Source organism: Pelophylax lessonae (assembly GCF_965119305.1).
Source record: "Pelophylax lessonae genome assembly, chromosome: 4".
NCBI classification, from domain to species: Eukaryota; Metazoa; Chordata; class Amphibia; order Anura; family Ranidae; genus Pelophylax; species Pelophylax lessonae.
This window is the reverse complement of record NC_138771.1, coordinates 677392033-677408082: the sequence shown is the minus strand read 5'-3', so window position 1 is coordinate 677408082 and position 16050 is coordinate 677392033. Positions and strand designations below refer to the sequence as shown.

The 16050-nt window shown below is 48.0% G+C and overlaps 1 protein-coding gene across 3 annotated transcripts in view; it reads right to left on the bottom strand.

Annotated features, from left to right (window-relative positions):
- Window positions 1-6767: 6767 nt before the first annotated feature.
- The window catches only part of GPS2 (G protein pathway suppressor 2), a 45088-nt gene continuing 35805 nt past the window's right edge, over window positions 6768-16050 (bottom strand). For all 3 annotated transcript variants that reach the window (XM_082255883.1, XM_082255881.1, XM_082255882.1), the window contains 2 exons: window positions 7337-7420; window positions 6768-7238 (listed from right to left, as the gene is read on the bottom strand). In XM_082255883.1, coding sequence (XP_082112009.1) covers window positions 7155-7238; window positions 7337-7420 — 168 coding nt within the window. In that variant the 3' untranslated portion in view covers window positions 6768-7154. The remainder of the gene's footprint in view (window positions 7239-7336; window positions 7421-16050) is intronic.

Here is a 16050-nt window from a genome sequence, read left to right as displayed (position 1 = left end):
TCAAATCCAGAACAGGGAATCCTGGTGGCTACCATCGATTTCCTCCCCACTTTCTGAGGGAACTATGGAACGCAGATTGTTGAAAGTTTTTAACCCCCCCCCCCTTCTTTATCCAAAATGTAAAATGTTTTTGCCTTCAGTTCTGATTGCATTTTCTGCTTGTTTTGTAACTAAAATGCTGACATTTGCAAGGAAAACTGTAATTTTGTAACTTCTTGATAAGTCAGTAAAAAGTTGGCTCAGTAAATTTCTGGTCTTGTGTCAGTAAATTTCATGTTGGTAGGTTGACAACCCTGGTGGCCATACATGTGCAGATTCACACCATGAGTCCGCTACTGTGGTGTGATGCTCAACCTGAGAAAACAGCCCCACAGCACTAGGAACACGACAGGCTGCCACCTAGCCCAAAGGCACTCACCTGTCCATTTAACTGGGTCAGTAGACCCGATTTTTACCCATTGCGATGTGCGCCCCTCCAGGGCCTTCAGGGATGCCACTTGCCCTCCTTTGGATTACTGCTCTGGATGTGTGGAGCCCCCTGCCAGTGAGTTCACCTGGTACACAGTACCCCCGAAGATCACAGCTCCCAGGATCAAGCAGCATTACAGGCCGTCTTGTCTCTTGTAGGTGGGGTCTGGGGACAGTCCCTCTTGGCTGTAGTGACTGATCTGGATGAAGCCCCCCAGCAGGGGTGTGAGGAACAGGCCAGGAATTATCCCCATAACAACCCTGAATAAAGCCCATGAAGTCAGTCTTCAGAGAGACAGACATAGGCCCACCCATCGCCTAAGAACTGAGCCTGGGTGGGCAGTCCAGCCTTCTTTGGCCAGTGTCCATTCACCTGAAGGTGGCAGTAAAAGCAAGTAGTCTTGAATATGAACCCGAAAAGTATACACACGGTGGCGCAAGCAGATAGCATAAGACACTAATTAGTAGTCCATAGGGTAACCATATAGGCTGCCCTAATGCCTCGTACACACGCAACGATTATCGGCCGACCGATCGTCCGGCTTTTGTCCAGAGTGGTGTTTTGTTGGTTGGAATGTGCCTAGACTGCGCACGATTTTTCTTGGCCAACAAAAATCTACTTCAGAAGTGATGTCATGTGATGGTTTACTTTCCGTGTGTTTTTTCTTCTCTGAGCATGCCCAGTCTTGCTCATCAGATTTTTGTCTGCTGAAATCTGTACTGACTGATGGAGAATCGGCCGTTGTGTTGACGGCCAACAAAAATTTTATAGCCTGCACACCAGATTTTTTTTCGGCCGAAAAGTCGGAGTCGGTTGTCGGAAGCATCATACTAACAAGCCGAAAATCGGCCGATCGGACGTTGGCCGAAAATTCACGGCCAGTAATCGATGCGTGTGTACGAGGCGTAATAGTCCTTGTAGTATGAGAAGGGAAACAGTCCATAAACTCCAGGACAGCCTAGTGGGGAGCGGAAGCAATCTCCAGACATGCAAGAAACAGAGAAAAGACAGTTGCTTCTGAGTAAAGACTGCAGCATTTATTTACTGAGGTACATTAAAAACTTACATCTGGGTAAGTAAATGTAGATATGTGCGTCCGGGATCGGCATGGGGCCACTGCTTAAGGTCGATTGTCCTCTGTGTCATTCCGGTTCCTGTCCAGCAGGAAATGGGATGGTATGTGTGGAGTTAGACCGAGGCTTGGACCGCAGGGTGAGCCGCACTGTTGCCGTCTGTGGATCTTCCGGCGTGCTGATGACGCGTTTTGGAGCATGCGCACTGCGATGGGATACCAGCGTGCGCTCTTTTTTCAAGCTCGGAACGACACAGAGGACAATCGACCTTAAGCAGTGGCCCCCTGTCATTCCCGGACGCCGGAGGACCCACATATCTACATTTACTTACCCAGATGTAAATTTTTAATGTACCTCGCTAAATAAATGCTGCAATCTTTACTCGGAGGCACCTGTCTTTTCTCTTTGTTTCTTGAATATGAAGCCCCCTGTGTCCTGTAATATAAATATATCCCCCTTCACCACCTATATTTTCTCTTCGGCCTTGTCACCTCCAGTCATAGAACAATGTCCACACAGACACGGGGCCAGATCTCTGCACATGTAGCACGTCCCTGGGGAAGGAGGCATTTGCAAGAACCAGGAAGGGACAGTAGACTCCCTGTGATGGAGGAAAGATGGTGGCCTGGGACGGGAACTGGAGTGGTGCCAGGGAAGACTACGACGATGGATCTGCTGGGCTGCTAAATATATTAATGTAGCAGAACAACGCACCAAGATGAAGTGAGGAAAGTCTGAAATCTTTATGGGGGTGGAGTTACTCTTTAACCTCCCTAGCGGTATTCCCGAGTGTGGCTCGGGGTTAATATTCAGTGCCAAAAGCGGTTACCCCGAGCCACACTCGGGATTACCCCAAATTGATACTCACCTTTCCCTACGATCCCCCGCCGTCCTCCCCAGTCTTCCTGTGGCCATCCTCCTGCTGTCCTCTTGCTGTGTGTTCGGGCGATGCCGGCACCTTCTTCCGGTTCCCTTCCCTGTAAAAGCGGGATCGCAGGGGGGTGGAACCAGCGGGAGATTAAAAGAAATAAAAAAATGACATGATACAGTGTAATCTGTTAGGATTACAATTTTATATCATGCCTTTTCACCTAAAGGCTTTTCCAGTGCCCTGCCTGTACTTTTTGCGGTACTTTGTGCCTGGAAAATTGATAACGTCCATGGCATCCAAAAAGCGTTCTTTTAGCTCAAAAACGCTTTTGGACGAACTAGAAAACAGCGACGCGGAATCGGAAATATTTGAAGAACTGAGCGATAGCGATTCGTGGGAAAATTCATCATCAGGTACTAAAAGTGACGACAGCGACGATTCTGCGACTGAGCTCAGCGATGTGAGAACTTGGTGCTCTATTAACAGCAGTACAGATTAGGCAGCGCCCCCAAGATTTCCATTTACTGGAGCACCTGGTATGAAAGTTGACGTTGACCATGACAACCCCTTGGCATACCTATAAATATTTCTGACCGATGAGGTTCTTGAAAAAACAGTTACGGAGACAAACTGCTACAAAGAGCAACAATTGGCTACGCATCGGAAGTTTGCAAGATGCAGAAAGTAGGAACCAGTGACCAAAGATGACATTTGGAAATTTCTGGGCCTAATAATTCTTCAGGGAGTGGTGGGGAAACTCCTGCAGAAGTGGCATTGGACAACCAACCAATACATTACTTGCCACTTCATTCTTTGGCACGGTCATGTTAGAGTACAGATTCTCCCTCATAATGAAATATCTCCACTTCCAAAACAATGAATTTGATGAAATGTATTATTATTATATTATAATTTATGATTTAGTGTTTCAAACTTTCATACCCGGGATGTCTACTAGACTCTTGTTTGGACAGATTTAAGTGAGTTATTCCTAAGAATTACAGGCCTAAAATATAAAACAACAGATTTCCATGTGAAACAATGTACCGCTTTTACCACAGAAATTCTGACATAATCAGACCGGCAGGGAGGTTAAGGCCAGTGGTGTCAGAACCGTTTCTCTACCCATACAAGTCGATGGGGGTGCAAAAAGAGCTGATAGTAGGTCCAGGATCTACTTCCCACGTCTAACTATCTGGTGTAAATTCTGAAGCATCTCAGACTAACATCAGAGCCCACCCACACCAGCCCTGGGGGTCCCTATAAATGAGCATCTCCTACATTGCTGCAGAAGTGACGCATTTGTGTCAGATGAGTAAAGCAGTGATTGGATTGTATAGAACCATGTTCAATGACAGCATTAATATATATTCTATGCTGAGAACTAACAGTGACACAACTACTTCTGCCAGACAAGGGGGCCCCATGCCCCAAAGCACATTTCACCAGCCGGGAACCCATCATCACATGGAGGAAAGTTCATCTTACAGCTCTGAAAATGGAATTCTCCAGATCATTGATTTGTATTAAGTTTGGGTGGCAACCTAATCCCAGGATTGTGTGTAATGTCAGGCATCCCCTAGGGTGAGATAATGAGCACTGAGCCCTCACTACCTTCCACGTGTGCTGTTACTTTACATTTTCTATGGAGAAGATAAACAACATGGTAATAGCGTGACTGCAGGTTAGACCCGCATTCCTCATCCTTTGTTTAATCAGAGCACCATGCAGAATATTCCACAATTGTGGTGCACACCATTCTAAAATGACCTTTGTGATGCAGAGCCGTGCGGTCAGTAGGCTGTGACACAGAGCCGTGCGGTCTGTAGGCTGTGACGCAGAGCCATGCGGTCTATAGGCTGTGACGCACCTTGTACAATATTCAAGTCAGTGAGCAGCATGTAGCATCAGGGCAGCCAGTGAGCCGTATGTGGCGGCAGGGCGGCCAGTGAGAAATATACCATGTCGGTACCCCAGATCCCACCCACGACCTCAGGCTGCCCTGGGAGAAGTTGCAGAGCACCCCCTGGTTTCCAGGATACTCTGTATGGAGAGGAAAAACCCACTATGAACTCCAAAGTGAGGAGCCACAGGCAGATCCCGCCACTAATTCAGACCTCTCCATCGTCTGTAGAGGCAAGTGAAGGGAAATCCGTGTGCTCCTTAGCAAGCGATGATGTCATTGGTTGGTAGGATGCAGACGGGCAGACCAGTAGTGTCAAGGCTTGTATTTTGAACCTGTAGTTCTCTGTAGAAAAAAAAAAGCAGGCTTGGATAAAGCTACTTGATCTGCCTGCTTTGTTGATACACTTTAGCACAGCGAATGATAAAAGGTTGGTCAGAGGATGAGTAGAGTTGTCATCACTTGTTCTTCTATGGCTCTCCACCCTGACCAGGGCTGCAAAGTGAGACGCTCTGTTAGGGCACAGTACCGGGGTAAAGCTCTCGGACAGTGCAAACCGGTGGGATCAGATGAGGCTACACAATGGATAATCAAGATTATACTCTGAGAGGATCCTAAAAATCAGTCTGATACCAGAAATGATAAACAGCTTTTATTTTATTACAGCAAAAAAAGCCACGGACGGGTCCCATGACCCTGCATCAATTACACACAGTTAGCAGGAGGTCATAAACTTCTTATTTTATATAAAACATATATTCTTTCCATCACACAAACTATTCCATACAACTATTTACACAGGAAAGCTGGCAATGAAATAAAAAATATGAAAGGCAAGAACATATTGGATGGGGTGACAATACTATGACAACAAGGATGAGAAATATGACGTAGGGGGGGACAGAGGTGTCGGGTTAGATGGAGATCTGCAGGAGAGACAGAGGTGTCGGGTTAGATGGAGATCTGAGGAAGGAGAGACATAGTTGTCGGGTTAGATGGAGATCTGAGGAAGGAGAGACAGAGGTGTCGGGTTAGATGGAGATCTGAGGAAGGAGAGACAGAGGTGTCGGGTTAGATGGAGATCTGAGGAAGGAGAGACAGAGGTGAAGGAGAGACGGAGGTTTTGGGTTAGATGGAGATCTGAGGAAGGAGAGACATAGGTGTCGGGTGAGATGGAGATCTGAGGAAGGAGAGACAGAGGTGTCGGGTGAGATGGAGATCTGAGGAAGGAGAGACATAGGTGTCGGGTTAGATGGAGATCTGAGGAAGGAGAGACAGAGGTGTCGGGTTAGATGGAGATCTGAGGAAGGAGAGACAGAGGTGTCGGGTTAGATGGAGATCTGAGGAAGGAGAGACAGAGGTGTCGGGTTAGATGGAGATCTGAGGAAGGAGAGACAGAGGTGTCGGGTTAGATGGAGATCTTAGGAAGGAGAGACGGAGGTGTCGGGTTAGATGGAGATCTGAGGAAGGAGAGACGGAGGTGTCGGGTTAGATGGAGATCTGAGGAAGGAGAGACGGAGGTGTCGGGTTAGATGGAGATCTGAGGAAGGAGAGACGGAGGTGTCGGGTTAGATGGAGATCTGAGGAAGGAGAGACGGAGGTGTCGGGTTAGATGGAGATCTGAGGAAGGAGAGACAGAGGTGTCGGGTTAGATGGAGATCTGAGGAAGGAGAGACGGAGGTGTGGGGTTAGATGGAGATCTGAGGAAGGAGAGACGGAGGTGTGGGGTTAGATGGAGATCTGAGGAAGGAGAGACGGAGGTGTGGGGTTAGATGGAGATCTGAGGAAGGAGAGACGGAGGTGTGGGGTTAGATGGAGATCTGAGGAAGGAGAGACAGAGGTGTCGGGTTAGATGGAGATCTGAGGAAGGAGAGACAGAGGTGTCGGGTTAGATGGAGATCTGAGGAAGGAGAGACAGAGGTGTCGAGTTAGATGGAGATCTGAGGAAGGAGAGACAGAGGTGTCGGGTTAGATGGAGATCTGAGGAAGGAGAGACAGAGGTGTCGGGTTAGATGGAGATCTGAGGAAGGAGAGACGGAGGTGTCGGGTTAGATGGAGATCTGAGGAAGGAGAGACGGAGGTGTCGGGTTAGATGGAGATCTGAGGAAGGAGAGACGGAGGTGTCGGGTTAGATGGAGATCTGAGGAAGGAGAGACGGAGGTGTGGGGTTAGATGGAGATCTGAGGAAGGAGAGACGGAGGTGTCGGGTTAGATGGAGATCTGAGGAAGGAGAGACATAGGTGTCGGTTTAGATGGAGATCTGAGGAAGGAGAGACAGAGGTGTCGGGTTAGATGGAGATCTGAGGAAGGAGAGACGGAGGTGTCGGGTTAGATGGAGATCTGAGGAAGGAGAGACATATTTGTCGGGTTAGATGGAGATCTGAGGAAGGAGAGACAGAGGTGTCGGGTTAGATGGAGATCTGAGGAAGGAGAGACAGAGGTGTCGGGTTAGATGGAGATCTGAGGAAGGAGAGACAGAGGTGTCAGGTTGGATGGAGAAAAGAAGAATGAGGAAAGCGGATTCAGGCTGGAACTTAGACAAAGTATAAGAAGCCTCATTGAGTAAAGAGTCTAAGACATGAACTATATGCATTGCCCCACACCAACCAATTTGAATAAAATTTCAAATGCCAAACACCTTTTTCAGTGCTGGCCTCAATCTGACTGTAAGCTGCTGGGCAGTACACACAGCTGTCGTCATTTGATAAGAAGCAATACAGAGCGCTAGGTGAAATTGTTGAAGAATTTGTAAGTAGTGAGAGGAGGAAGAATATTTACAATCCGGCTTTATTCTTATTAGAAAATCAATTCTTGTCAGTAATAAGAGATTCCTGATGTTTATTTGTGGTAGAAGCGCTGATTCTGCCCATGCTGCATGAATGGAAGACGGGGTGTTTGCTGGGGAGAGGCCTGAAATCCAGACTGTGAAAATAAAAGCAGAGAAATCAAAAGTCAAGCAATCCTTTAAAAAAATAAATAAATAAAAAAACACTACAGTTTAGGTTGAAAGGGTCACTTACTGTGTGGGGCTGCTGAGGCGGAGTCCCGTGGTTGTACCCTCCAGGAGAAGCAGATCTTGAAGGGTGGGTGTAAGACAAGGCAGACTGCAAAGAAAGCACAAACAAATGAATAGGGATGGTGAGGTGGAGAAAGATGAGGGACTGGAGAGTTGAGAAGAAGAGAGATGGAGAGGGGCGAGGAAGAGAGATGAAAAAAGGTGGGAGAGTTGAGAAGAAGGGCGAGAGAATTAAGGAGAAAGATGAAGAAAGGCGGGAGAATTAAGGAGAAAGATGAAGAAAGGCAGAAGAGTTGAGGAAAGGTAGAAGAGTTGAGGAAAGGTAGAAGAGTTGAGGAAAGGTAGAAGAGTTGAGGAAAGGTAGAAGAGTTGAGGAAAGGTAGAAGAGTTGAGGAAAGGTAGAAGAGTTGAGGAGAAAGAGTTAGAAAGATGTGAATTGAGGAGAAAGAAGAAGAAGTAGGGCGAGAGAGTTGAAGAGAGAGAGGCAGACGGGGGAGAGTTGAAGAGAAAGAGTAAGACAAGCAGAAGAGTTGGAGAAAGATGAATAATGGGATTTTTGTCTTACAGTAAAATCCATTTCTCTGATGTTCCTTGACAGACACAGACAGCTTAAACATTGGGTTATATTGCCCCTACAGGAATAGGACACTAGGCAGGAAAAAAAGCTCAACTTCGCCTAGCATACTCCCACTCTCAGCTATAGGCACTCAGTTTTGTTACAAGCAGTGTCAGAAGAAATCCAACTCCACAGAGGGGTGGATGCTGTGCCCGTCAGTGAACATCAGAGAAATGAATTTTACGGTAAGACAAAAATCCCATTTTCTCTATCGTTCATTGATGGACACAGCTCCTGATCTTCTTCACCATTGGGACACCCCAATGCAGTGTTAAAAATGAGGGGTGGGAACAGCAGAAAAAAAATCCCCAAGGCTAAACCATAGCCAACCAGGTGCTAACATATCCACTATATAAGTTTTTGTAAAGGTGTGCATAGACGACCAGGTAGTTGTCTTTCAAACCTGCATCACTGACGCCGGATGACGGAAGGTCCAGGAGGCACTAAGCGCCCCAGTAGAGTGCGCCGTAACAGGGAAAGGAGGAACCTGACCTTTAGCTGAATAGGCTTGAAACTCCGTCTGTCTGATACATCTGGAAATGGTCGCAGAGGAAGCGGACAACCCCTTCCGAGGTCTGTCCGTGAGCACAAATAGTGAGTCTGACTTCCTGAAAGACTCCGTAGCTGCCAGGTACACCCTAATTGCCCGAACCACATCTAAGGAATGCAAGGCAATTTCCTTAGGATGTTATGGCCTGGGACACGGGGAAGGCAACACAATGTCTTTATTCAAATGAAAATCAGAGACAACCTTTGGAATGAACGGACAGGAGCGAAGAACCACCTTATCTCTGTGAACGACCCAAGTATAGTGAACAAGACAACACGCCAGCTTCGACACTGAGCGCAGAAGTGATTGCCACCAAAAAGGCCGCATTCTGGGCTAACTTAAGCAGGGGACCCTCCCTAAGATTTTCCAAAAAGGTTTCTGGAAGACTGAAAGCACAAAATTGAGGTCCCAATGCGGCATTGGAGAACGAGGCTCCTTGCCCTTACTAGTCTGCGTAAGAAAGGTACACTTCCCCCCTGTGAGACCCTTAATGAGGTTATCCAGGGAAGCTCCAAACAGGCAATCTCCTAGGAAGGGGAGATCAGATAAGGTCTTCTTAGAAGTCTGGTCCACAGACGAGCATTTAGGCCAAATAACGCACCTAAAAACCACTGCTGACACAAACAGCCTCGCAATCAGGAGGAGCCACATCGAAAGAGGCATCACAGACAAACTGCAGTCCCTGGACCAACTGGTCTGCCAGCTCAGCAAGGGCAGGGGAAGCTGCTCCCACTCCAAGTCCAAGCATAAAAGCCTGGCCCACTCGGTCAGCGTTTGCGACACCAGGGCAATAGTAAAAACTGGCCTAAGTTCCGAACCAGCCACAGTGTACATATGTCAGGCCACAGCCTCTGCTTTTCTGTCAGCCTGGTCCTTAAAGACTGGGGACTCTTCAACCGGAATCATGGTTGCTTTGTTTAACCTAGAAACAGGAGAGTCCACCACAGGTGGGACAGTCCACTTTTTAAGCAGGAAGTCCTCATAAGGATACTGCATAGTAAAACACTTAGGGACCACAAGGGGGCATTTTGGACAACCCCACTGTTTAGCGACAATTTTGCCAAAGTAAGCGGGAAAGGGGAACACTCTTGCCGCTCTTGAGGGCTTGTGGGTGCCAAAAGGAACCAACGCCAGATGCCGATCGTCCATTTTTAAAGTCTCACGCACAGATACAATCAGTGCATCCACCAGCGCCTTTTCATGTGTGGCTACAGGAGCAGAGCAATCATCCTCACCATCTGAGAAATCAGTGTGTGTGGACACAGACCCAACAGGGTGACTCCCGTCTGCGGCAGCCAAATCAGATTCAGGATATGATGAGACCGATGAGGCAGGTGAAGGCGGGGGACGCTTTTTGCTAGCCCGTTTACCCAGGACCAAATCCACCTTGGACACAAAGACTCTAGGACTGCCGTCAGTGCAGTAAGAGATTGTTGGGACCCGGCAGCCTCTGAGAGGGGCTTAGGTGGGGAAATGTGCGGCAGAGGCTCAATGAGTGAAAAAGGGGGACCCACAAAAAAAAGGTGTAAAAACACTGCTAGGGACAACCCCACCGCGCTGGCAGCACCACAGGTTGCCAGGCACAGATCACCAACCGATCCTATAGCAGAGAGGGAGGGGACCCCACCAGACTCACCACCCACCGATCAGGCACCGCAGCACCTGGCTATCTGCACACACATGCGGCGATCAGAAAGAGAAAGATCCAGGAGTCGGCACCAGGGGATAAGGAGGGGCTCCCACCGCCGAAATCATGGCCCATATATGCACAGTCATGGCCACCGCTATTAGTAATGAGAAACCACTAGAAATTGGCCACAGAGGCTACACAAACATGGCTGCCTAATCTTCAGAATACAGGCTACAAGAAAATGGCGGACCCGCATGGCACTATGCAGCTCCTGGGGGCCTGGGAGGGGTCCCAAGAGCCCCGAAAACGACACCACCAGCAGGAAGGGGGGCCCTGGCAGGAGCCCCCACTAGGTACAGCCCCCTCCCAAAAGCCGATCGTTCGGTGCCACCCTTCCCAACCCCCAGCTCAGCAACAAAGACCAACCTGAAAAGGTGGTATGGCCACCCCATGGGGAAAGGGGGAGTATGCAGAAGAGGGGCAAAGTGTCCGCAGGGACCACCGCGAGAGGGGACGCTGCATGGGAAGGAGGAGAACCCGGGGGTCCGACCGTCCCAGGGAGGTGACCAGGTCCACCCCAAAACCCTCTAGAGGGAAAGAGGGGGGACAGCTACTTACCATACCAGAAACAGAGTGGGCACCGCTCCAAACAGAACCTCATCTCTATCGAAATGGGGGGGGGGGGGGGGGCGTGGGGTCTGTCGGCCAGGAGGAATGCTGTGACTCAGGCCTAGGCCAGGTTGTACGCAAGCCTTGTGAGACGTTTAACTCACAGGCAAGCCCCCGTCCAGTGGGGCTATGTCCCGGTTCACCTAGCGCGGAGCTGAGGCCTGCACGGGCTAGCTGGCCAGACTGGGGTCACCATTGAATTTTAAAAAAAAAACAGCCTGTTGCCCAATCCAGCAGTTGATTGTAGATTCTCACAGGAAAAATCCATTAAAAAGGAAAAAATTGCCAGGACCGAAGATCCCATCAAGGAACTAGGTCCTTACTCCTGACTAGGCAGAAAAAAACTGATTGCCTATAGCTGAGAGTTGGAGTATACCCCCTGGAACTGCCCATAGTCAAGCTTTTTTTTTTTTGGTTAAGAAGTTTAGGAGCTGTGTCCGTCAATGAACGATAGAGAAAAAAGCGGGGCAGTTGAGGAGAAAGATGAAGAAAGGCGGGAGGAGTTGAGGAGAAAGATGAAGAAAGGCGGGAGGAGTTGAGGAGAAAGAGGAAAAAAAGGCGGCAATTGAGAAAGATGAAGACAGGCGGGTGAGTTGAGAAGAAAGATGAAGACAGGCGAGTGAGTTGAGAAGAAAGATGAAGACAGGCGGGTGAGTTGAGAAGAAAGATGAAGACAGGCGGGTGAGTTGAGAAGAAAGATGAAGACAGGCGGGTGAGTTGAGAAGAAAGATGAAGACAGGCGGGTGAGTTGAGAAGAAAGATGAAGACAGGTGGGAGAGTTGAGGAGAAAGATGAAAAAGGCGGGGCAGTTTAGGAGAAAGAAGAAGAAGACAGGCGGGTGAATCGATGAGAAAGATGAAGACATGTGGGAGGGTTGAGAATAAATATAAAAGAAAGGCGGGGCAGTTGAGAAAGATGAAGACAGGCGGGAAAGCGGAGTAGAAAGATGAAGAAAGGCGGGGGAGTTGAGGAGTAAGATGAAGAAAGGTGGGACAGTTGAGCAGAATGATGAAGACAGGCAGGGCAGAAGGTCTTCCATTCTTATCCTTTTTACCAGACGAGGAAGAAGCTGCAGGGGAGGAAAGGCATAGATCCGCAACAAATGGTGTCAAGGAGTCAACCAGGGCATCCACCCCAAATGCCTGAGGATCCCTGGTCCGGGACACAAACCTGTCCAGCTTGTTGCTGAATCTGGACGCCAAGAGATCCTCATCTCCACATCAGCATCCCCCACTGCAAACATCTCCAAGTTAAGGGCCCATTTTCCTGGATTCAGTTGTCGAAAGCGGAGGAAGTTCACCTGCCAAGTTCTCAACCCAGGAATGTGTACATGTACAGCAGATAGGGCCAGAACATGAAGCCCAGGACAAGATCAGATCCACTTCTTCCTGTGCAAAGTAACTTGATGTATGCCACCATTGTGGCACTGTCCGACTATACCCTGACAAGGAGACCCCGAAAGGTAGACTGAGCGTAGGGGAGCGAACCAAATAACCCAAAATTCCAGGATGTTGATCCTACTCCTCTGGTGACAATTATCCATCAACCGAGAGGTACATCAGAACAGGAGCAAACTTCTAGAAGTTCAACACCCAACCAAAACATTCCAGGACCTGCACCATCTGGTGGACAGCTGGATGTCAAGGCCTGAATCGATAACTCCCAGAGAAGAAGGTTGTCCAGGTTCCCCACAATGAAAATACTCAGAACTCTTAACACCTTGGTAAACAATCTGGAAGTGGTGGAAAGATGGAATGGCAATACCACAAACTGGTAGTCCTCCACTGCAAACCACATAAATGGTTGGTGAGGCTAGAAAATTGGAATATGCAGGTGAGCATCCATGATAACCATTGCTGCCAGGAAGTCCCCCCCTGATGAAGCAAAGCAATCACGGAGTAGGAATTTGTTGAGGTCCGGGATAGGCCGGACAACCCGGTTTGGCTTGGGATCTGTAAACACATTTGAATAGAAGCCGTTAGACCCCCCCCCCCCCCCCCCTCCAAGTCCAGACGTGTGAGAAAGCCGAGACACCTCAACGCTGGCGCAAGAGGGGGGGGGGGGGGGGCGTCCCTTTACTACTAAGAGAATATTCCTCTGAACCCAGAGGATGTGGGTTTCTAGTTCTTCTCAAGGAATTGGAATGAGGCTTCCACTTAGAGCCTGAAGCTTGCTGCTTGTGAAAAGGGGTTCTTGAATTACAAAGGGGGCACCAGTTTCAGACTGGTTGATTTTGCCTTCTTCAGGAGTTCATTCAGTTACTCAAAGTCACCTTCTAGATGAAGGCATTAAAAAGGGCAGGCTTTCAAGTTGCTTCTTGCATAGAAGTTCTACCACACAGCACTTGAACCATTGGATTTACTCACATGGACAGACTTGGTGCCTATCCTAGAAAGCTGCCACATGGAGCCTTACAAGGCACTCAGAAAATCCTCCAGGAATTGCCAAATGGATGGACCCCCTGGGTCGGATTCTCTGGAACAAAACTTTGAGGGCTTGACAAACTCCCAATTCCAGCTGCAGAGCTGCTCCTACAAGAAAGGACCCCTTAAAGGGGGCCTGTCACCTCTTATCAGTGGTGTCTTTAAAGACTGGGACCATCCTTTTCAAGTAGAAAATGGCTGAGTCAACAACTGGGGAACCCAATTTTAAGTAGAATTCCATGGTGTACCGCAATGTGAGCGAACACTGCTCCAGGTGAGCCCAATCAGCATACATCAGTTCCTACAAATCAGGATGCACAGGAAAAGATTTGGGATTTGTAGACAGCCACCAGGACCCAAATCCAGTGTCTATGGGAGATGAGGACTTTGAAAGTGGATGCCGTAACTTCAAATCCAGCAGTAAAATGGACTTTTGTGCTTTGCACCTGAAGCAGCCCTGACACTGAGACTCCTCCTGAAAGGACTCATCCAAAGAGGACTCTAGTGTCTCAACATCTGCCTCCTCCTCCAGAAGATGTTCCTCAGACACCTCATAACCTGCAAAAGGAGGGGAGGGGAAGGGAAGGAGAGCATGCAAATTTACACCCCAGGCATTTCAATCCAGTGAGGGCAACTGAATCCCCCTCATGGGATCACGGTCCTGGACTTCTATAGCACCATATCAGCCCGCTCACCAGATACTGGTTACCCCAGAGATTGCTGTCTGCAGCATTCAATGTCAAACTGCAACCCAACAGGCTGTCCCTGTTCATGCGGGGGTCAAGGTACCATCCCTCCGGGCCTCAAGGGCTTTAGGTGACTGATCAGGATTAGGCCTTTCCCTTTTCCAGCACAGGTGTGGAGAATAGGCCATGAAAACAAGGGACTAACCCCCACAGAAAAGGATCCTCAGACGTCACAGGCACATTCCTCCCCCTAGGACCCAAAAAAACGGGGTTTAGTTGAGGTGGGAGGGGTTCAGGAAATCCCGCCTTTTTCTAGCCAGTGTCCATTCACCTGAAGGTGGCAGCATAACCAAAGTCGTGAGTATGAATACACCCGGTACCCTGCAGTGTAGGGTTAAGGAAGACAGACACAGGACAAGTGAGGAGGAGGGGGAAAGGGGTGAGAGATGAGGATAGACGGGAGAGGTGAAGAAGAGAGATGAGAGGTGAGGTAAGGAGAAGAGACATGAGGACAGACAGAAGAGGTGAAAAAGAGGTGAGGAGAGATGGAGGATAGGTGAGAAGAAGAGAGATGAGGATAAGTAGGAGAGGTGAAGAAGAGAGATGAGCATAGATGGGAGAGGAGAAATGAGGATAAATAGGAGAGGTGAAGAGAGATGAGAAGTTACATAGTTACATAGTTTGTGAGCTTGAAAAAAGACATCAGTCCATCCTATGATGTGTATGTATGTTTGCTGTTAACCATACATTGTATACTGTACCCCTGTATGTTGTACATTGTATACCCCTGTATGTTATACATTGTATACCCCCTGTATGTTGTACATTGTATACCCCCTGTATGTTGTACATTGTATACCCCTGTATGTTGTACATTGTATACCCCTGTATGTTGTACATTGTATACCCCCTGTATGTTGTACATTGTATACCCCTGTATGTTGTACATTGTATACCCCTGTATGTTGTACATTGTATACCCCCTGTATGTTGTACATTGTATACCCCCTGTATGTTGTACATTGTATACCCCCTGTATGTTGTACATTGTATACCCCCTGTATGTTGTACATTGTATACCCCCTGTATGTTGTACATTGTATACCTCCTGTATGTTGTACATTGTATACCTCCTGTATGTTGTGCATTGTATACCCCTGTATGTTGTACATTGTATACCCCCTGTATGTTGTACATTGTATACCCCTGTATGTTGTACATTGTATACCCCTGTATGTTGTACATTGTATACCCCCTGTATGTTGTACATTGTATACCCCCTGTATGTTGTACATTGTATACCCCCTGTATGTTGTACATTGTATACCCCCTGTATGTTGTACATTGTATACCCCCTGTATGTTGTACATTGTATACCCCTGTACGTTGTACATTGTATACCCCTGTATGTTGTACATTGTATACCCCTGTATGTTGTGGTCTTTAAGGTGCCCATCTAATAGTTTTTTGAAACTATCAATGCTCCCTGCTGATACGACTGCTTGTGGAAGAGAATTCCACATCCTTACTGCTCTGATAGTGAAGAACCCCCTGCGTATTTTAAGGTTAAACGGTTTTTCCTCTAGTTTAGTGAGTGGCCACGTGTCTTATTGTATTCCCTTTCTCTGAAGTTTCCTCCCTATGCTAGGGTCACCAGTACAGTATTTGTACATTGATATCATATCCCCCCTCAATCGTCTCTTCTCCAGAGAGAATAAGTTCAGTGCTTGTAGTCTTTCCTCATAGCTGATGTCCTCCATTCCCCTAATTATTTTTGTTGCCCTTCTCTGGACTCTCTCCAGTTCCAGCACATCCTTCCTGAGGACCGGTGCCCAGAACTGGACAGCATACTCCAGATGTGGCCGGACCAGAGTCTTGTAGAGTGGGAGAATAATCTCTTTATTTCTGGAGTGAATCCCCTTTTTTATACATCCCAGTATTCTGTTGGCTTTGCTTGCAGCGGCTTGGCATTGAATTCCATTGTTGAGCTTGTCATCTACCAGTACCCCCAGGTCCTTTTCCATTTTAGATTCACCCAGAGGTTCTCCCCCTTATGAGTAACTTGCGTTCGTATTTCTGACACCCAAATACATTACCTTACATTTTCCAACATTAAACCTCATCTGCCATGTGGTTCCCCCCCC